Here is a 22,427-nt window from a genome sequence, read left to right as displayed (position 1 = left end):
TTATTCTTCGGGTCAGTACGATTACAGGGATATCTCATTTATATTTTTTTTATGTTTTGGCACTTTTATACGATAATTATAGAAAAAATAATTATTTTTGCATAGCTTTATTCTGAGGACTATAACTTTTTTATTTTTTCGCTGATGATGCTGTATGGTGGCTCATTTTTTGCAGGACAAGATGAAGTTTTCATCGGTACCATGGTTATTTATATCCTTTTTTATCGCGTGCTATTCCACTTTTTGTTCGGCGGTATAATAATAAAGCGTTGTTTTTTGCCTCTTTTTTTTTTTTTTACGGTGTTCACTGAAGGGGATAACTAGTGGGACAGTGTTATAGGTTGGGTCGTTACGGAAGCGGCGATACTAAATATGTGTACTTTTATTGTTTGTTTTTTTTAAAAATTAGATAAAGGAATGATACATCATCATGATACATGATACATCATTGTAAATACACACCTGTACTTTGTATCTCCCTTACCTCATTGTAGATTGTAAGCTCTCACGAGCAGGGTCGTCTGATTTTGCTTTATTGTATTGTTAACGTTGTTACCTATGACTGTTGTGTTTGAAACTGTTAAACTGTAAATCGCTGCGGAATATGTTGGCGCTATATAAATAAAGATTATTATTATTATTGGAACAATATTTTTTTATTATTTAATTAGGAATTATTATTTTATTTATTTATTTTTTTACACATGTAAAAAAAATGTCTTACTTTTTTACTTTGCTCTGGGGGGGGGCACAACAGTAAAGTGACAGATCGCTGAACTGACACTTTGCTGTGCACTGTGTCAGATCAGCGATCTGACATGCACAGCAGGTAGGGTCCCGGCGCCTGCTCTGAGCAGGCGCTGGTAAGCCACCTCCCTGCAGGACCCAGATGCAGCCCCGCGGCCATTTTGGATCCGGGCCCTGCAGAGAGAGGAAGGTAGGAGACCCTTGGAGCAACGCGATCACATCGCGTTGCTCTGAGGGTCTCAGGGAAGCACACAGGGAGCCCTCTCCCTGCGCAATGCTTCCCTATACCTCCGGAACACTGCGATCATGTTTGATCGCAGTGTGCCGGGGGCGGTCCGTGACCGCTCCTGGCACATAGTGCCAATGTCAGCTGCGATAGTCAGCTGACGCCCGGCCGCGCACCCCCCGTGAGCGCAGCTGATCGCGCTGGACGTACTATCCAGTCACTGGGAATTAAGTCCCAGGTCACCTTGACAAGATAGTACGTCCAATGGGATTAAATCTTCAGCTTAGCGAGTGTGAACGAGCTGAGTGTGACCTGAGCGTAAGTGCGAACAGCGGTAAGTGTGTGACTTGAGATTCAGTGAAGAGGTATGTGGAAAACCTTTAACAAATACCTGTGTGAATTGGTGTGAGTTGCTGAATTGGGAATAGCTATATTCACAAGGGGTTAATTTAGGGTGGGGGCTCATAATCAAGGGTTTATAAGGGGCAGCTGGTTGGGGTTCAAGTCCTTTTAGGAAGTGCATTGAACAGCAAGGTGGATTGCTGCTGAGGGGAAAGAGAAAAAAAAATCTGTTAAATCTTCAGCTTAGCGAGTGTGACCTGAGCGTAAGTGCGAACGGCGGTAAGTGTGTGACTTGAGATTCATTGACTTTGGATTCAGGGAGTTTCCAAGGGAGGAATTACTGAATTGCTGTCTGTGTTTTATTAATACTTTGCATTTACTTTTTATTTAACTTTTCTGTCTGGTGCAATCCTCATTAGGAAATGTGTTCCACTATTGTTAATGCCATCCAGTGCACATCTTGCCACATGTATGCAATCCTTGATCAGCCGGTCGAGGGTGTATACTGCTGTGCGAGATGTGAGCACGTTGAGCATTTGGAAGCCCAGATTCTGAATCTAAATGTGCAGCTGGCAACACTGAGATCCATTGACAGTATGGAAAGGAGTCTTCTGCTCACTGAGCAGACGCTCAATGGGATAGATGAGGCGGGGGATGGTAGGATGGAGCTGCAGGACAGTGAAGCAGCAAGCTGGGTGAGTTAGGAAGGGGGGTAGAGGGAAGAGTGCCAGGGAGGCTAGTCCTGATCTGGCACACCCCAATAAGTTTGCTAAGTTGGCAGATGAGGGGGGTGCCAGTAGAGGGGTAGCACTGCTGCAGCCAGGCATGTCCTCTGAAAGCCGGAGGAGTGACTGCTACAGTAAGGAGGAAAATAGGAGAGCAGTGCAGGCCAGACAGGTGCTGGTAGTGGGGGACTCAATTATTAGGGGAACAGATAGGGCCATCTGTCACAAAGACAGGGATCGTCGAACGGTGTGCTGCTCGAGTCCATCACATTGCTGATCGGGTTGACAGATTACTGGGAGAGGCTGGTGAGGACCCAGCGGTCATGGTGCACATTGGCACAAATGACAAAGTTAGAGGTAGGTGGAAGGTCCTTAAAAGATGATTTCAGGGAATTAGGCTTCAAGCTGAAAGCAAGGACCTCCAACGTGGTATTTTCCTAAATACTGCCTGTACAACGTGCCAGGCCAGAGCGGCAACGGGAGATTGGAGAGGTTAATAAGCTGTTCAAGAATTGATGTAGGAAGGAGGGGTTTGGGATCCTGCCGAACTGCGATGACTTCTCAGTTGGCTACAGGTTCTACGCTAGGGACGGGCTGCATCTCAATGGGGAAGGTACAGCTGTGCTGGGAGAGAAAATGGCTAGAGGGTTGGAGGAATGTTTAAACTAGGGAATGGGGGGAGAGTATTAATTTTATAGGAGGGGAAGATAGTGCAGATAGAGACCTGGGCACAAATAAGGAAGTTGGGGGTGGCGGTGGCATGGGGGGTGGGGTTAGAACAATTTAATAATTTAAGAAAGAATAGAGGTGCAGAGAGATACATAAAGTGTATGTATACTAATGCTAGAAGCCTCGCCAACAAAATGGACGAATTAGAATTAATGTTGTTGGAGCACAATTATGACATGGTGGGGATATCTGAAACATGGCTGGATGAGAGCCATGACTGGGCTGTTAACTTGCAGGGCTATAGTCTGTTCAGAAATGACCGAATGGATAAGCGAGGGGTAGTTGTGTGTCTATATGTAAAATCATCCTTAAAACCCATCCTGTGTGATAATATAGGTGAATCTAATGAAAATGTTGAGTCCCTGTGGGTGGAGATAAGGGGAGGGGGAAAAAATAATAAATTATTGATAGGGGTTTGTTATAAGTCTCCAAAAATAATGGAAGCAATAGAGAACATCCTCAAAGCAAAAAGATGAAGCTGCGACTCAAGGAGAAGTCATTATTATGGGGGACTTCAACTACCCTGAAATAGATTGGGGAACAGAAACCTGCAGTTCCAGCAAAGGTAATCGGTTTTTTACAACTATGAGAGACAACTACCTTTCACAACTGGTTCAGGACCCAACAAGAAGGGGGGCACTGCTAGACCTAATATTAACCAACAGGCCAGACCGCATATCAAATATAAGGGTTGGGGTCACTTGGGGAAGAGTGATCAAAAAATAATAAGTTTTCATGTATCCTTTAATAAGATGTGTAGTAGAGGGGTTACAAGGACACTAAACTTCCGGAGGGCAAATTTCCAACGGATGAGAGATGATCTTGGTGCAGTTAAAGGGGACGATATCCTGAGATATAAAAATACACAAAGAAAATGGGAGACGTTTATTAGCATCCTGGATAGGACCTGTGCACAGTATATACCTTATGGGAATAAACATACTAGAAATAGGAGGAAACCAATATGGCTAAATAGAGCTGTAAGGGGCGCAATAAGTGACAAAAATGAAGCATTTAGAGATTTTAAACAAGTAGGTAGTGATGAGGCATTAAATAAATACAGAAAATTAAATAAATTCTGCAAAAAGCAAATCAAGGCAGCGAAGATTGTGTCAGAGAGACTCATTGCCAGAGAAAGTAAAAATAATTCCAAAATATTCTTTAACTACGTAAATAGTAAGAAACTAAAAAATTATAGTGTTGGCACCCTTAAAAATAGTCTGGGTGAAATGGTGGATGAGGATGAGGAAAAAGCCAATATGCTAAATGACATTTTTTCCTCAGTATTTACACAAGAAAATTCCATGGCAGACAAAATGATCAGTGATAACAAAAATTCCCCATTAAGTGTCACCTACTTAACCCAGCAGGAAGTACGTCGGCGTCTAAAAATCACTAAAATTGACAAATCTCCGGGCTCGGATGGGATACACCCCGGAGTACTGCAGGAATTAAGTACAGTCATTGATAGACCATTATTTTTAATCTTTAAATACTCCATAATAACAGGGTCTGTACCACAGGACTGGTGTACAGCAAATGTGGTGCCAATATTCAAAAAGGGGACAAAAAATGAACTCGGAAATTATAGGCCAGTAAGCTTAACCTCTACTGTGGGTAAAATCCTGGAGGGCATTCTAAGGGATGCTATACTGGAGTATCTGAAGAGGAATAACCTCATGATCCAATATCAGCATGGGTTTACTAGGGACTCTTCCTGTCAGACTAATCTGATCAATTTCTATGAAGAGGTAAATTCCGGACTGGACCAAGGGAACCCAGTGGACGTAGTGTATATGGACTTTTCAAAAGCTTTTGATATGGTGCCACACAAAAGGTTGATACATAAAATGAGAATAATGGGGATGGGTAAAATATGAAATATGTGTAAGTGGGTTAAGAGCTGGCCCAGGGATAGGAAACAAAGGGTGATTATTAATGGAGCACACTCGGATTGGGTCGCGGTTAGCAGTGGGGTACCACAGGGGTCAGTATTGGGCCCTCTTCCTTTTCACATATTTATTAATGACCTTGTAGGGGGCATACAGAGTAGAATTTCAATATTTGCAGATGACACTAAACTTTGCAGGGTTATCAATACAGAGGAGGACAATTTTATATTACAAGATGATTTATGTAAACTAGAAGCTTGGGCTGATAAATGGCAAATGAGCTTTAATGGGGATAAATGTAAGGTCATGCACTTGGGTAGAAGTAAAAAGATGTATAAATATGTGCTTAATTCTAACACTCTGGGCAAAACTGTCAATGAAAAAGACCTGGGATTATGGATGGATGACAAAATCACATTTAGTGGCCAGTGTCAGGCAGCTGCTACAAAGGCAAATAAAATAATGGGATGCATTAAAAGAGGCATAGATGCTCATGAGGAGAACATAATTTTACCTCTATACAAGTCACTTGTTCGACCACACTTAGAATACTGTGCACAGTTCTGGTCTCCGGTGCATAAGAAAGACATAGCTGAACTACAGCAGGTGCAGAGAAGAGTGACCAAGGTTATTAGAGGACTGGGGGGTCTGCAATACCAAGATAGGTTATTACACTTGGGGCTATTTAGTTTGGAAAAACGAAGGCTAAGGGGTGATCTTATTTTAATGTATAAATATATGAGGGGATAGTACAAAGACCTTTCTGATGATCTTTTTAATCATAGACCTGAGACAGGATCAAGGGGGCATCCTCTACGCTGGAGGAAAGAAGGTTTAAGCATAATAACAGACGCGGATTCTTTACTGTACGAGCAGTGAGACTATGGAACTCTCTGCCGTATGATGTTGTAATGAGTGATTCATTACTTAAATTTAAGAGGGGACTGGATGCCTTTCTTGAAAATTATAATGTTACAGGGTATATATACTAGATTCCTTGATAGGGTGTTGATCCAGGGAACTAGTCTGATTGCCGTATGTGGAGTAGGGAAGGATTTTTTTCCTCAATGTGGAGCTTACTCTTTGCCACATGGGTTTTTTTTTTGCCTTCCTCTGGATCAACATGTTAGGGCATGTTGGGTTAGGCTATGGGTTGAACTAGATGGACTTAAAGGCTATGTGCACACGTATTCTTGGCCACTGCGGATTTTTCCGCAGCAGATTTGGCAAATCTGCAGGGCAAAAACGCTGCGTTTTTGCTGCAGATTTATTGCGAATTTACCGTGGATTTACTGCGGTTTTTCTGCAGTTTTCACTGCGGTTTTACAACCGCGGTTTTCCATAGGGGCAGCTGTAAAACTGCTGCGGAATCCGCAGAAAGAAGTGACATGCTGCGGAATGTAAACCGCTGCGTTTCCGCGCGTTTTTCCGCAGCATGTGCACAGCGTTTTTGGTTTCCCATAGGTTTACATCGAACTGTAAACTCATGGGAAACTGAAACGCTGCGGATCCGCAGCAAAATCCGCATCGTGTGCACATACCCAAAGTCTTTCTTCAACCTTAATAACTATTATTATTATTTTTGTCACTAATATTTTAATAATAGATAAATTGACAATTGTTCAAATTAGTTTTTACGGCCGAGTATCAAAGGGGTGCAAACCTGAATGGTTCTGTCACTCTTCATTCACATAACGTAAAAAGAATGCATATTGACTCAATCTCCAGAGGGATGTGCTGACAACAAAGATAATTGATATGCTCACCTAAACGATTCAGTCAACCAATGAACTGATGTTTTGCTCATTCATCGGCTGATTGGTGGCATGCTTAAATATGACAATGATCTGCTGCAAGGAGCATTATTATATACTCACATTTGGCCAATTTTTGGCCCATGTGAAAATGCCTTAAAAAAAGAGTACCCATCATCAGTCTGGGGTTGCACTTTTTATATAATAAAACAATGCAAAGCTCCAGATTGATAATTTTTCTAAATATAAGATAGTAACAAAACCACTCACAAGTAACACAATTGTCCTCGATATCTCACAACCTCAAAGTTCGGGCCAGACTTCTGCTTGAAAGTTGGGCCCAAACTTCTGGGTTGTGGGATCCCACAATCCTTCATGGCCACTCTCACAAGGATACAGCAAGATCTCCTAAGGTTTGTCTCTTTGCACTAACCGAACGTTGCCACATACTTTACTAAGCTGTTACTGAAACTTAAGATCATTCGAGCAGTTAGTACAGAGAACTGCAGTGTACTCTATTAGTGCAGATAACGAGATCTCGCTCTTTTACTGCGAGAGCATGCCATGGTGGGTTGAGGAATCAAGCGCTGCATTTTGTGATCCCCACTTTCGAGGATAATAATGTTACTTATGAGCGGTTTCTAGATTGGTGTTTTTTCTAAATACAATCTGGACATTAGGGTTACTTATGAAAGGATTTGTTACTACATTATATTCCGAAAAATCCCCAATCTGGGGCTGCCCACTGTTTTATTATTAAAAAAAAAGGTCAGCCATAGATTGATGGTTTCAAGAGTACCTATCACCAAAGACAAAGCATTGCCAACAAGAAATCCAGCTTAGAATGTTCATCTCCTCCCCAACATCTTATAGTTTCTTTTTCACGTGCTGTGCCAATTCCCTGGAATGCATTACCCAGGGTAATACGATTAATTCCCAATCCCCACAGGAAAATGCGTGTCCTAAAAACGCATTTGTTCAGATTGGCCTACCACCTCAACGCATCAACCTAACTATCCTTGTGTGGCCCATTCAAAAAACTTAAACCATAATCAGGTTCCTCGCATCATGTTCTCATACACTTTATGCAGTTAATAGCCCTGCATGTGTCTGTACTGTTACATATTTAGGCAGTTATCTGGTTCATGCAGCTTTACATGAACACCCGATTCTTAAGGTACCTTCACACTAAACGACGCTGCAGCGATCCAGACAACGATCCGGATCGCTGCAGCGTCACTGTTTGGTCGCTGGAGAGCTGTCACACTGACCGCTCTCCAGCGACCAACGATGCCGGTAACCAGGGTAAACAGAGTTACTAAGCGCAGGGCCGCGCTTAGTAACCCGATGTTTACCCTGGTTACCATCCTAAAAGTAAAAAAAACAAACGCTTCATACTTACCTTCCGCTGTCTGTCCCCGGCGCTGTGCTTCTCTGTACTGGCTGTGAGCACAGCGGCCGGAAAGCAGAGCGGTGACGTCACCGCTCTGCTTTCCGGCCGCTGTGCTCACAGTGAGTGCAGGAAAGCACAGCGCCGGAGGACAGACAGCGGAAGGTAAGTATGAAGTGTTTTGTTTTTTTTTTTTACTTTTACGCTGGTAACCAGGGTAAACATCGGGTTACTAAACGCGGCCCTGCGCTTAGTAACCCGAAGTTTACCCTGGTTACCAGTGAAGACATCGCTGAATCGGCATCACACACGCCGATTCAGCGATGTCAGCGGGAGAGCCAGCGACCAAATAAAGTTCTGGCCTTCTAGCCCCGACCAACGACATCACAGCAGGATTCTGATCGCTGCTGCGTGTCAAACTGAACGATATCGCTAGCCAGGACGCTGCAACTTCACGGATCGCTAGCGATATCGTTTAGTGTGAAGGTACCTTTACACTATGGCTGGTCCAAACAACGAAGGCGATTGTTACCGTCCACCTCTCATGTCTCCCCTTTTCCTCATAGTTTGTAAGCTTGCGAGCAGGGCCCTCACTCCTCTTGGTATCTATTTTGAACTGTAATTTTTGTTATGCTGCAATGTCTATTGTCTGTACAAATCCCCTCTATAATTTGCAAAGCGCTGCAGAATATGTTGGCGCTATATAAATAAAATCAATGTTATTATTATTATTATTATTAAGACAATCAGTCTGTCCAAAGGATTTCCCAAACCAAATCCCCTTCTAACATCTACGTAGCTATCTTTCTAGTGGTTCTTTACGTTACACACAATGCTAAATCCAAGTGTTAATAAGCACATATCTTTCTTTGCCCCTTGCACTTTAACAACAAATGTCAGATAATTGGTTATAAAATGCAATGGAAGGTGTCATATTCTGGGTATAAAACATATACCGTACTTATACTCTAAATGGAAAGAAATACAAGCTTAATATAATCCATTATATGGCAAATTATAGCAATATTTCTTTTTAGCTTTTGAAAGTGATAAAAAAGATCAGACAAATATTAGCAAATTAGTGCAACTCAGACTTTAAAGGCTGATTTTTAAATTAGGCTTTTTAAAGGGAACAGTGGTCTTGTTGCATCCATGTGGTATTATCAGAAATGTGCACACTAAAAAATCAATATCCATAACTCCTTTACTTGCGGATTCATTTAAGATAAGGCCTCAAGGTCTGCAAGAAGGTTGACCTTAACTAGTGCGTTGAAAATCACTTGTCAGTGTTCAGTTATCTCACATACTTGTAGACATGGCTCTTCTTCCTTTTGGAAGCCAAGCTTCCTGGATATGAGAAGTCCATTTCATGCATCCGGGCTTTACAAAATAAGATGCCAAATTTTATGTTTTTTTTTACGTGCTGCAATAGTACTTTCACTTTTACATTGCTTGTTGCTGCTTTATTTTTTCATTTTTTCTTACATCAACATTAAAAGATCTAAAAATTTCTTGGGGAAAAAAAGAAGGAATGAATTGCTGAAACCTCATTCACATGCTGCTAATTTTTTCTTGTGAGCTTGAACTCGTGTAGCATGTAGCTTTTTCCTGCCAACATTCTGCTTTTGTTGGAGCGGAAAAATCTGCTGCAAGTACTCAACATGTGCAAATACCCTAAAGTGTCCACCAACATCTTTAGAGGTTCTGCGGTTTATATCACACAAGGGCTCTGGTACCTAAAGGGTTCCTACAGCTCCATAGCTATGTAACATGGCGTGGGCGGTAGCCGTGCTTCAGACACTCTTCTGAGACTCGCCACCACGTTCTATGAAAGCGGAGGTCTTGGCTGGGTGTGTGGACTTGTCATGTGAGGGCATTTTACCCGTGCAGGCCACATGTAAGCGATGCTGCTGGTTTGCCAGGACCAGATGTTTTGCAGTTCAATGAGGGATACCACTGTTCAAAAATGAACTCTTTACTAAACGGCAACTTGGTAAGGGTTATATGCAAAGGATAGCTGGTACAAAGTCTTATTAACAATTTCTTTGCAACTTGAAGCATTTTCCACACAGTATCCTTCCTCTATAATGTACTTTAGAAATCTATCAGCTGTTTCTCCCTACTTCGTCACAACCCAGCTTTAATGCTCCAGTCCTGATCAACAAGTCTCCTTTACTTGTTCAGCGGTTCCTTGTCCTATTTCTTCCACTACTTGCACCCTGGAATGTCCGCTCATGACCCCTCACTAGTCTCCCATATGCAGTCCTCTTTAGGCCCATTACCTCTCAGCATTATAAGCCCAAGGTCTTGTGTCTAGGCGTTCGCTCCAAGGATCTGCCTCTGGAAGGCCACTCTGTCTCTCTTAGTCACTTATCTTAAGGATCTCACTATCCCTCCCATTCAGTCTCCTCTCATTTAGCATCATCCTCGTAAGTGGCACCGCTCACTCAGCACTCCTGACCCGATCTGCCTTCCTAGCAGGAAGCAGTCACTTTTCCCTTACAGTAGCTCTACCCGCTGTAGGCTAGTCCTAAGTACTAGCCCTAAACTTATCCTATAATCAACTATCTACTCACAACACTATTCACACTATACAGTTTACCTGTTTGTGGCACATTAGTATATGGGAGGGGGAAAACTTTTCAAGATGGGTGGTGACCATGGTGGCCATTTTGAAGTCGGCCATTTTGGATCCAACTTTATTTTTTCCAATGGGAAGAGGGTAATGTGCTTGGCTTTAATGTAACTATTCTTTCATGAGTTATTTACAAGTTTATGACCACTTATAAAATGTGTACAAAGTGCTGCCCATTGTGTTGGATTGTCAATGCAACCCTCTTGTCCCACTCTTGACACACTGATAGCAACACCGCAGAAGAAATGCTAGCATAGGCTTCCAGTATCCGTTGTTTCAGATGCTGCACATCTCGTCTCTCGTCAAGTTAAAACCAAGTACACCATTGTTTTTCTTGTGAATTTCTCAATAAATTTGGTGTGGCACATGACCCTCTTCCCATTGGAAAAAATAAAGTTGGACCCAAAATGGCTGACATCAAAATGGCCGACATGGTCACCACCCATCTTGAAAAGTTTTCCCCCTCCCATATACTAATGTGCCACAAACAGGAAGTTGATATCACCAACCATTCCCATTTTATTTAGGTGTATCCATATAAATAGCCCACCCTGTACAATACAATTCACAATACAATTCACATGACATGATATTTACATTAGGCTAATACAATTTGCAAAACAGCAAATGTGGGCTGTCTGGGAAGTGAGCACTTCTCTGTGGTAGTGGAATTGAATAGAAGCTAATGTTGATTTACAGACTGTTCTTCCGACAACTAATGCCCATGCTGTGGTGTAAGTAAAATCATGTTAATATACTGTGCCAACCCTGATAACAGGACTGTGTGGCTCATTATATGTTTTTGGGCTGTGAATAAGCGGTTATAATTTGATTTTCTTCTGCTGGAGAAAGCTTTTTATTTATAGTGCAATGAAACACAATAAACCCTACCTTGTATTGCACGAAGACCTGTGCTAAGTGAGTGCCTACTGCTGATTGTGAATCCCTTCTTTTGATATTTTGGATGCGGGCAGAAGTTGCAACGCGTATAGGAGTTTACAGTTTAAAGGCTGAATGTCCTGGGTGAAGGTAGCTACAACATTGCAAACACAGTCTGAAGGCATGGAGGAGCTTGTTAAGCAACTGGACCAGGTCAATATGCAGCAGCACATCCAACAGGAAACCAATAAACTCCTGATGCAGCAATGGCAGCAGAAGAAGGCCCAACAAGTAGCCAACAAACTTTTGATCCAGCAGTTGCATGAGCAGCAGATGGCTCTCTTGGTGGAAACTGTCCGGGTCAGGTAGACCAGCCAAAGTCACCTTACATGGATGCCTTAACAGTACAAGAAGCTTTGCAGAAAATGACTCTGGAGGACAACAAGACTTTTCTGATTGTCTTTGAGAGGGTGGCAGACAGAATTTCTGATGCTCTACAGGCCCATCACCATCTATAGACAGACTATATTATGACAGTCCATTGCCTAAATGCCATTCAAAGACTATAGACTTTCATAATACGTACCATAATTCTGCGCTAATGGTGCATCCTATCACATTGTGTATGACTCATAAAACCTTTATTTTTTATTACTTGGTATAAAATAGTCTGTAACTGCACAGATCGAATACCTGTTTACCTCCCCTGATCATTATCGGTATGCGATGGTTCCCATGCGCAAGATCCTGAAAGTTTTTATTGCTAATTGAAGTAGTTTCTCAATTTTAGAAATTACAATAATCAACTTGCGGAATGACAAGAAACATTTTCTGATAATCCCAGAGCTCCGCACTCTATAAAATGACGTTCATTATTGTTTGCTCTAGCTAATGAATTCCCAATAAGCATCTTCTTCTGATCCATCATCATAATGCTGTGGATGAGCTCGGCGACATTGGAAAGCTATACATATCAGTAAGCTCACCAATTCTTGGCTTTATCATGCTTGCAAAACAATTAGGACCCATCAGTAAGCGAAAGTCGAAATGAGAGGAGGGTTTTCAGTGTGTTAAGAACGACAATTTTTGCTCAGATTTTTCCATTGGATGAGCAATTTAAAAGTAATTGAATCTTTCAAGTGAAGCCAATTACATTGCTAAATTGCATGCCTATAATTATTTATATAAAGGCTAACAGTATGGTGTTTCCATTCCCCGAGTTTCTTTTAATAGTTTTCCTAGTAGAAATCATTAACTAAATGCTGCCAAGAACAGGAACCACAAAATATTTTTATCTCAGCTTGACCCGACCAGATAAAGTATCCTTTGCATTGATAGCTTCCATGTTACGATCTCTTTTTCTTCCACTTAATAGAAGCCTTCTGTCACTGTTTGAGCAAGGCATACTAATGATACTTGTGTGTACTCCTTATTAACCCATTACTACTACCAATGAGTGGGATTCATCATTGCACCGCAATTTATTAATGCTTGGACTTGGTTTTTCCATGGGTGAAAATCAGTCTTGTGAAGGAATAAGCCTTTGGTAGCAAACAATATAGATAGATAGATAGATAGATAGATAGATAGATAGATAGATAGATAGATAGATAGATAGATAGATAGAGAGAGACTTGAAATCTGATTACAAAAATCTTCTTACTGTCTCGAATATTGATTCACATTTGATATTTTTACCAAAGGACTGTACTAAATCCATGGGGTGGTGCCTATTTTGATGAGAATGGGGCCCAGAAGAAACACTGGATTTGGTGGGATTTCAGCCAGCACGTGCATGCTCCTCCTTTCCAACCAATCACATGTATGCTTAACTCCAACACCGAAGTTAAAGTGGTAAAACAGGATCAAATTCATCTCTCATTCACAAAAGACAAAGAGAAAGTTACTTTCAATGTTGGGTCAAAACTTTTGGTAAGCCGGTTCTAATTTTTTTTTTTTCACATGACCTGGTCCTGATAAAATATTGACTATTATTAATAATATTAGTGTAGACATTTATACTGTTATTAAATGTGTTGATAATTAATGCTAGCTTAGAAACACTGAAATGTGTATTTTATATTCCACTTGCTATTATTATAAAGTGCAAACTTTTTGCTTAAAGGGGTATTCCAGTCAGGTAAAATTATTATTTAAAAAATAAAACAGTTCAAATGAGTCTAAAAAACATGTGACGGCTGCATGTGACCTTATCCGAGCAGGTTCGCTCATCAGTAGTAGGCACTCCATGCATCGACATATGGTGCCTCCATGAGGAATATACTTATGTGATATGATAGGTGATGCTGTTTGGTGGAATACATACAGTAGGGAAAAAGTAGTTAGTCAGCCACCAATTGTGCAAGTTCTCCCACTTAAAAAGATGAGAGAGGCCTGTAATTGACATCATAGGTAGACCACAACTATGAGAGTCAAAATGAGGAAACAAATCCAGAAAATCACCTTGTCTGATTTGGAAAGATTTAATTTGAAAATTATGATGGAAAACAAGTATTTGGTCACCTAAAAACATGCAAGATTTATGACTCTCACAGACCTGTGACTTCTTCTTTACGAGGCTCCTCTGTCCTCCACTCATTACCTTTAGTAATGGCACATGTTTGAACTTGTTATCAGTATAAAAGACACCTGTCCACAGCCTCAAACAGTCACACTCCAAACTCCACTATGGTGAAGATCAAAGAGCTGTCAAAGGACACCAGAAACAAAATTGTAGCCCTGCACCAGGCTGGGAAGACTGAATCTGCAATAGCCAACCAGCTTGGTGTGATGAAATCAACTGTGGGAGCAATAATAAGAAAATGGAAGACATACAAGACCGCTGATAATCTCCTTCTATCTGGGGCTCCACACAAGATCTCACCCCGTGGGGTCAAAATGATCACAAGAACTGTGAGCAAAAATTCCAGAACCTTCCAGAGGGACTCTAGTGAGTGACCTGCATAGAGCTGGGACCACTGTGACAAAGGCGTCTATCAGTAACACACTACACCGCAAGGGACTCAGATCCTGCAGTGACAGACGTGTCCCCCCTGCTTAAGCCAGTACATGCCCGGGCCTGTTTGAAGTTTGCTAGAAAGCATTTGGATTACCCAGAAGAGTATAGGGAGAATGTCCTATGGTTGATAAAACCAAAGTAGAATGGTTTGGTAGAAACAAAACTCATTTTGTTTGGAGACAGAATGCTGAGTTGTATCCAAAGAACACTATACACACCGTGAAGCATGGGGGTGGCAACATCATGCTTTGGGGCTGTTTCTCTGCAAAGGGACCAGGACAACTGATCCGTGTACATGAAAGAATGAATAGGGCCATATATCGTGACTGATATATTAAGTGCAAACCTCCTTCCATCAGCAAGGGCATTGAAGATGAACCGTAGATGTGTCTTTCAGCATGACAATGCTCCCAAGCATACCACCAGGGAAACAAAGGAGTGGCTTTGTAAGAAGCATATGAAGGTCCTGGAGTGGCCTAGCCAGTCTCCAGATCTCAACCCCATAGAAAACCTTTGGAGTGAGTTGAAAGTCCGTGTTGCCCAGCGACACGCCCAAAACATAACTGCTCTACAGGAGATCTGCATGGAGGAATGGGCCAACATACCACAACAGTGTGTGCCAATCTTGTGAAGACTTACAGAAAACGTTTGATCTTTGTCATTGCCAACAAAAGGATATATAACAAAATATTGAGATTAACTTTTGTTAATGACCAAATACTTATTTTCCACCATAATTTGCAAAATAAATCTTGCTAAATCAGACAAGGTGATTTTCTGGATTTGTTTTCTCATTTTGACTCTCATAGTTGTGGTCTACCTATAATGTTAATTACAGGCATCTCTCATCTTTTTAAGTGGAAGAACTTGCACAATTGGTGGCTGACAAAATACTTTTTTCCCCACTGTATACACTGGTACACTATGGGCTCATATATCTGATTCATGTAAGTGCATAAGCTCATGCATTCATACATAACATTTATTATAAATTCTGTTTTTAGGGTGGACAAATCTCATTACTTTCAGTACAATACTTTAAAGGGAACCTGTCACCTGAATTTGGCGGGACCGGTTTTCGGTCATATGGGCGGAGTTTACTATGCGCAGGCGTGTACTACGGAGGACATAGAATGAACTTCAATCCAATATTGCGGCCAGCATGCAGCCAGCGGGTAAGGAAAGGATGAATCAAACACCCCAAAACTCCGCCCATTTGACCGAAAACCGGTCCCGCCAAATTCAGGTGACAGGTTCCTGTTGTGAATTCTGTGGCCAAGCTCCCTCCTGTGGTCGTGAGTGGTACTTCGGCTGGTTCTGTCTATGAGCTTCCTTTGGTGGATGAGAGTGGTACTGCGGCTTCTGAGTTTCCTTCCTCAGGTGATGAGGTTAAGTTGTTAGGTGCTGCTCTATTTAACTCCACCTGGTGCTTTGATCCTGGCCTCCAGTCAATGTTCTAGTATTGGTCTTGCTTCCTCCTGGATCGTTCCTGTGGCCTGTCTATCCTGCATAAGCTAAGTTCTGCTTGTGTTACTTTTGTTTGCTATTTTTTCTGTCCAGCTTGCTATATTGGTTTTTCTTGCTTGCTGGAAGCTCTGAGACGCAGAGGGAGCACCTCCGTACCGTTAGTCGGTGCGGAGGGTCTTTTTGCCCCTCTGCGTGGTTGTTTGTAGGGTTTTGTGTTGACCGCAAAGCTATCTTTCCTATCCTCGGTCTATTCAGTAAGTCGGGCCTCACTTTGCTAAATCTATTTCATCTCTGTGTTTGTATTTCATCTTTACTCACAGTCATTATATGTGGGGGGCTGCCTTTTCCTTTGGGGAATTTCTCTGAGGCAAGGTAGGCTTATTTTTCTATCTTCAGGGCTAGTTAGTTTCTCAGGCTGTGCCGAGTTGCATAGGGAGCGTTAGGCGCAATCCACGGCTACCTCTAGTGTGGTGTGATAGGATTAGAGATTGCGGTCAGCAGAGTTTCCACGTCTCAGAGCTCGTCCTATGTTTTTGATCAATGTCAGGTCACTTTGTGTGCTCTGAACTTCAAGGTCCATTGTGGTTCTGAATTACCTATTCATAACAGGTTCCCTTTAAAGGGAACCTGTCACCCCGTTTTTTGAGATTGAGATATAAATACTGTTAAATAGGGCCTGCGCTGTGCGTTACTATAGTGTATGTAGTGTACCCCGATTCCCCACCTATGCTGAGAAATACATTACCAAAGTCGCCGTTTTCGCCTGTCAATCAGGCTGGTCTGGTCAGGTGGGCATGGTGACATCGCTCTTTTCTTCCCCAGCTTTCCGTTGGTGGCGTAGTGGTGTGCGCATGTCCAGAGTTCCTAATCCCCTGCGCGCACGTGAAGCAAAAGCGCGCGTTCTGCGCTATTGCCCCTGTCATCGGTGGGGGCGGCCATCTTCCTGGGGCCGCGCGTGCGCAGATCGAGTGCTCTGCTGCATGGGGCTTCAGGAAAATGGCCGCGGGATGCCGCGCGTGCGCATTAGAGATCGCGGCGGCCATTTTCCCAAAGCCGAGATGCAAACTCGGCTTTGGGAAAATGGCCGCCGCGATCTCTAATGCGCACGCGCGGCATCCCGCGGCCATTTTCCTGAAGCCCTGTGCAGCAGAGCACTCGATCTGCGCACGCGCGGCCCCAGGAAGATGGCCGCCCCCACCGATGACAGGGGCAATAGCGCAGAACGCGCGCTTTTGCTTCACGTGCGCGCAGGGGATTAGGAACTCTGGACATGCGCACACCACTACGCCACCAACGGAAAGCTGGGGAAGAAAAGAGCGATGTCACCACGCCCACCTGACCAGACCAGCCTGATTGACAGGCGAAAACGGCGACTTCGGTAATGTATTTCTCAGCATAGGTGGGGAATCGGGGTACACTACATACACTATAGTAACGCACAGCGCAGGCCCTATTTAACAGTATTTATATCTCAATCTCAAAAAACGGGGTGACAGGTTCCCTTTAAGCAATGATATTCAAAAGTGATTCTGGTTTATTCACCCAGGTAATAGAAGCCCAAACTAAGATCCTAATCTTGTGATGGATTATAAAACAAAGCACTATGACCAGTATACTAACTAGGAATATGTTTTTTTCTGCAGCTGAAAAACTCTGCAAGAACATCCAGCATGATGTCGAGCACTGGTGAGATGGAAATCTACTGTTCTTCTAAAAAACTTGAAATCTTCCGCCTTTTAAACAAAATCCGCAGCCTAGTGAGAAATTCAGCCAGGTCTAAAGATGGAGAGGAGATGATACAAGGCCATATTTACCAGCTGCAGAAGATTTTTAAGCTCATTATTGCACTCGCCAACAAAAATGTGAATACATCAAGTCTACTCAACACCATGGAAATACAAGAAAGTGTGGCTGCTGGGAAGAAGCCTTGCCCTAATTCTGACAAAATCCCTGCTGCTAAAACGCAAAAAAAGAGCAAGCTGCCAAAGAAAAAAAACTGCCACATTAATGATCCAAAAGACAAATAAAACATACGTATTGCTGCAAAAGATTTACTAGACATTGTTATATCCCATCACTATCACAGTAAATATATTCTGGACAGGATTCATCCTGTTGTATGATACAGATAATTCAGACAGGAATTCGGAATGTGATGTACAAAAATAAAAAACTAGTAGAGGTCTCTTCACACAAAACAATCAATATCTTATAAACAGCAGGGCCTCTGTGCAATAACAGTATATGGGACTTTGCAGTCCAATACCTCATCTTAATGCACAATTCCATCTGCCTTGAAAATAGAAGAGGACCCCCTTACCTCTTGGGCCCCTGTGCATCTTTTGATGCCGGCCTCTGTAAGTGCGCAACAGGTAATTCTTCTCTATGACCTGTTCATCCTGGAAGACATCTTCTGCAGACACAATCATTCCTCAAGCAGTGCATGAACATTAGCGCCTTAATATAATAGTAACGCCCTGATATTATTGTGAGAGCCAAACTATCCATCTGTGGAACTGCCACCCCTGGTAATGATGGTGCCTGTGGAGGTGTGGGACCAGGTCACAGAGACTATTTCAGGGGAGCAGGTCACAGAGAAGTGTGACCTGTCAATCACCAACAGTAGCCGGCGCGAGGAGAACAAGGCGGTTGTAGCTGGAAAGCTGTAAGTGCAGGCCAACCCCATGTGAGCTCATTTGCATAAGAATTCAATGAATTTATGATACAATGGAGACACAAACTTAAAATATAAAGGTATGGAAGTAATCATCATTACAGTAACATTACTGGGAGGATGTTAGTTTGGGGTCTAAGAAGCTGAGAACAAATTCCCTTAGCAATAAGTGGGTTCAGAAAATGGGTCTGTGTGGTTATCTTGAAGTTTCTTTGCTTTCACCTGATCCCTTTACAATCCTCATTAACCTCTCTCCTCCTCATTCATCACTAAAAGAGGGTTGTCTATCTCTGAGGCCAATTGCTTATTATATTTTTACCTAAATGTAGCCACTAGCCAACAATATTTTTTTAATTGGCTTTCCTTAGAAATTTAGCACCGTTGGCCTCATATGGCCTTTGTGTTGCATTGTCTATTGCTGGCTGCTACACTTGTTAAAGAGAATCTGACAGCAGGTTTTTTCTACTTAATATGATGGCAGCATGGGGGGCATGGCCTAGCGACATGTGAGGAGGACGTGTGTCTGCAGAGCTCCCGCATGTCCTAGTTAATTACCTCTGCTAAATCCCCACAGCATGGCCAGTAATTATCTATGGAGAGGCCCTGGGGACTGGTGGAGGTCATCGTGCCGTTGTGGGAGCATTCCAGGCGTGCAACATGCCGAAAAAAGGTCAAATGAGGATTACAGGAGAGATGGCCTCCGATTCCCAAGATGGCGCCGCCACTTCAGCACGTGCTCTGGCAGATGCAGAGACTGATGGTGCAGCCAGAAACCGAGAAGTAGCGGCTCGTCTGCAGCGATATGCCCGAGTGGAGGAATTGGAGAAGGAATCTCCCCAAGCAGCTGGGAAAGATCCGGACACAGAAGGAGAAGGTACAGAGCGGGGGATGAGTGAAAAGGCGGAGGAGGAGACTGAAAGTGCTGGAGGGCAGCGGAACCAGGAGGCACTGGCTAGCTGGGGAGAGCTGGTGGAACAAAATAAGAAGCAGCTCGCAGCGCTGAAGCTGCAGATTCCTGCTGAGCCCACTATAAGGGACGTGCTGGTGGCTATTATGCAGTGTGGATCAGCCATTACGAATGTGCTCACTCAGTTGGGCTTTCTACAGGAATCAATGCAAAATGTAAAACATGATCTCCACACAGTTAAGGACAGAACTGGGCTATTGGAAAAAAGAGTTGGTGTGGTTGAAAACACAGTTTCTGCGTCTGCGCAGCACAATAAGGAGATCACGAAAGATATTGCTGCGATTTAGAACAAAACGGATGATTTGGAGAACAGGTCCAGGCGCAATAATGTCCGCATTGTCGGTGTGCCAGAACGATGCAAGGGCAAAAATTCTACTTTTATTGAGGCCTGGATAAAGGAGAAAGTTGGACCGGACATTCTGACCCACTTATACGTGGTGGAGCGTGCTCATAGGATCCCGGCCCGTCCCCCTCCCCCGGCCATCCACCAAGGCCTATTTTGGCCAAAATACTTCACTACAGAGACAACATTCTTCGGTTCTCAAGAGATCACCCTGAACTAACTATTGATGGTTCTAGAGTTTCATTTTATCCGGATTTCTCACCAACAGTGCAGAAAAAGAGAGCAAAATTTGTTATAAAAAAAATGGCTGAGGGCTCTTGGCTTGAAATACTCAATGATTTTCCCGGCTAAATTGCGGGTCGAGGCTGGGAATAAATCTCATTTTTTCTGGACGCTATAGAGGCAGCTGAATGCACAACATTTAAAAAGAGAAATGGAGGACTGCAGTGGGGAAAAGTGAACTTTTAGACACTTTAAGTTGTCTTTGTGCTCAGATGGTCACCTTGTGCTGTGGGGTGTTATCCTGTAAAATGTGGGGGGCGAGATGGGAACTAAATCACCCAGTGTTGGGGTTTTATCTATTCCAGAGGGGAGTATACGCTTCTTCTGTGTGATGAATCCAACACAATTTAAAGTTATGATGGGATGGGTTGTTAGGAGGGTGGGAGGGAATGGGGGGGGGTGTTAGGTCCTTTGATATGTGCACATATCTCAAAATAGGTTTGGCTAGGATTAACTGGATATTGTGTATGACTAAAACTACTAGTTATAGGGGAGGTTAGGATTCTTAGTTGCAATGGTAGAGGGATGAAGTCCCCAGTAAAAAGGCAGGCAATTTTTTCTTTTATTGCGGATCATAAACCAACGGTAATCTGTCTGCAGGAGACGCATCTTACCCGAGAGACACTCATTATTCTAGATAAGAGATGGATATTGGCGGGATATCACTCCACTTATTCCCAGTATTCCAGAGGTGTTAGTATACTAATTGGACGGGGTGCTCAGTTTTCATGTAATCAGGTAGTGGTGGACGAGGAGGGGCGGTTTATTTTATGTTGTACCTTGTCTGCAGTTACAATGGTACTCATATCTTTATATATTCCTACACCATATAGTAGTAGGATCATATATCAAATCCTTACTATTTTGAGAGGTTATCCAGGGGTCCCATATTTAGTGGTGGGTGATTTGAACAATATTTTAGATGCCCAATGGGATGGAGGTAATCATGCACCTATAAAACCGGAAGGCAATTGCACACTAGCTTTAACTGATATGTGGAGATGCATGAATCCCAAGGTGTATCAGTATTCATGTTTATCCCCTACTTTTACTTCCTTATCTCGTATCGATCTGGCCTTGGGTCATGGTCTCATGCTGGGGAAAATTAAAAATGTTGAATATTTGCCGAGGACAGTGTCGGACCATTCACCCCTGTCCATTGTGATCAAGGGGGATGATGTGGGGTCACGGGGGTGGGCCTCTGTGATGCTTAAATCCGTTTTGGTTGCAGCTAGTGGATAAGACTGATATGTTCACCTCTGAATTACAGGAATTCCTTCGGTTTAATGAGAACTCAGCCTCTAGTCTGGTGGTGTGGGAGACTCTGAAGGCTTACTTGCGTGGTATGTTTATTCGTGAGATTTCAAAGATTAAGTCTAGTTCAAGACAAAAATCTAAACTTGTACTTCAGGAGTTGGAGGCTGCAGAGCAGGATTTCTCAATGCAGGTCACCCCTAACACACAGAGGAGACTTAAGGATGCTCAGTCACGAGTGACCAAAATGACTCTAGAGGTGGCCGCGTAGAAACATATGTTCCAATCGACCCAATTCTTTGAAAGTGCAGAGAGTGTGAGGCACCTTCTTTGGGTTATAACGTCAGCACAAAAAGGGTCCTCGTTCATACCTGGGCTCAGTGGTGGGGATGGGACACTTATCACGGATTCATCGGGAATTTCAACGATTTTGAGGGCCTTTTACACTAACTTGTATTCCTCTCATTTTGGGGCTTCCACGGAAGAGCTTGCGGACTTTCTAGAAGCCGCCAGGCTCCAGCGACTTTCTGATGCAGATAGAGCTTTGCTAGATGAACCTTTGGGTTTAGATGAGCTGGAAGAGGCTCTGAACACTATATCTAATAACAAATCACTGGGGGTGGATGGCATACCAGTGGAGGTCTATATAAACTATAAGTCGGTTCTACTCCCAATATTATTGACTACAATTAACGATAGCCTCGGGCTTGGGGTCCTTCCGCCTTCTATGCGGGAAGCTATTATTACGGTCATACCAAAAAAAGATAAGGATCCTACCCTCCCGGTCTCGTATAGACCAATCTCCATACTGACAGTAGATGTTAAGCTATTAGCAAAGGTGTTAGCCATCCGTCTTTCAAAAGTCGTGGAATCTCTAATACACTCGGATCAGACCGGATTCATGCCTCGTAAGTCAACAGCCCTAAATGTTAGAAGACTATATCTCAATATGCAAGTGGGGGCGGACAGTGTGGGGAGGAGGGCAGTTCTGTCCCTTGATGCCGCTAAGGCATTCGACAGCGTGGAATGGAAATACCTGTTTGCTACGTTTCAGTGCATGGGTTTTGGTCCAGGCTTTATTGGTTGGATTAAGCTTTTGTAC

At 43.0% G+C, this 22,427-nt stretch overlaps 1 protein-coding gene across 1 annotated transcript in view; it reads left to right on the top strand.

Moving 5' to 3' along the window:
• Window positions 1-17,997, top strand: part of ERICH6B (glutamate rich 6B) — a 329,007-nt gene extending 311,010 nt beyond the window's left edge. The window contains exons 12-13 of the mRNA XM_069760223.1: window positions 13,023-13,251; window positions 17,449-17,997. Coding sequence (XP_069616324.1) covers window positions 13,023-13,251; window positions 17,449-17,832 — 613 coding nt within the window. The 3' untranslated portion in view covers window positions 17,833-17,997. The remainder of the gene's footprint in view (window positions 1-13,022; window positions 13,252-17,448) is intronic.
• Window positions 17,998-22,427: the final 4,430 nt, after the last annotated feature.

Source organism: Ranitomeya imitator, chromosome 3 (genome assembly GCF_032444005.1).
Source record: "Ranitomeya imitator isolate aRanImi1 chromosome 3, aRanImi1.pri, whole genome shotgun sequence".
Lineage (NCBI taxonomy): Eukaryota > Metazoa > Chordata > Amphibia > Anura > Dendrobatidae > Ranitomeya > Ranitomeya imitator.
Note: the sequence above shows the minus strand (reverse complement) of the source record. Positions and strands in the feature narration are given on the sequence as shown.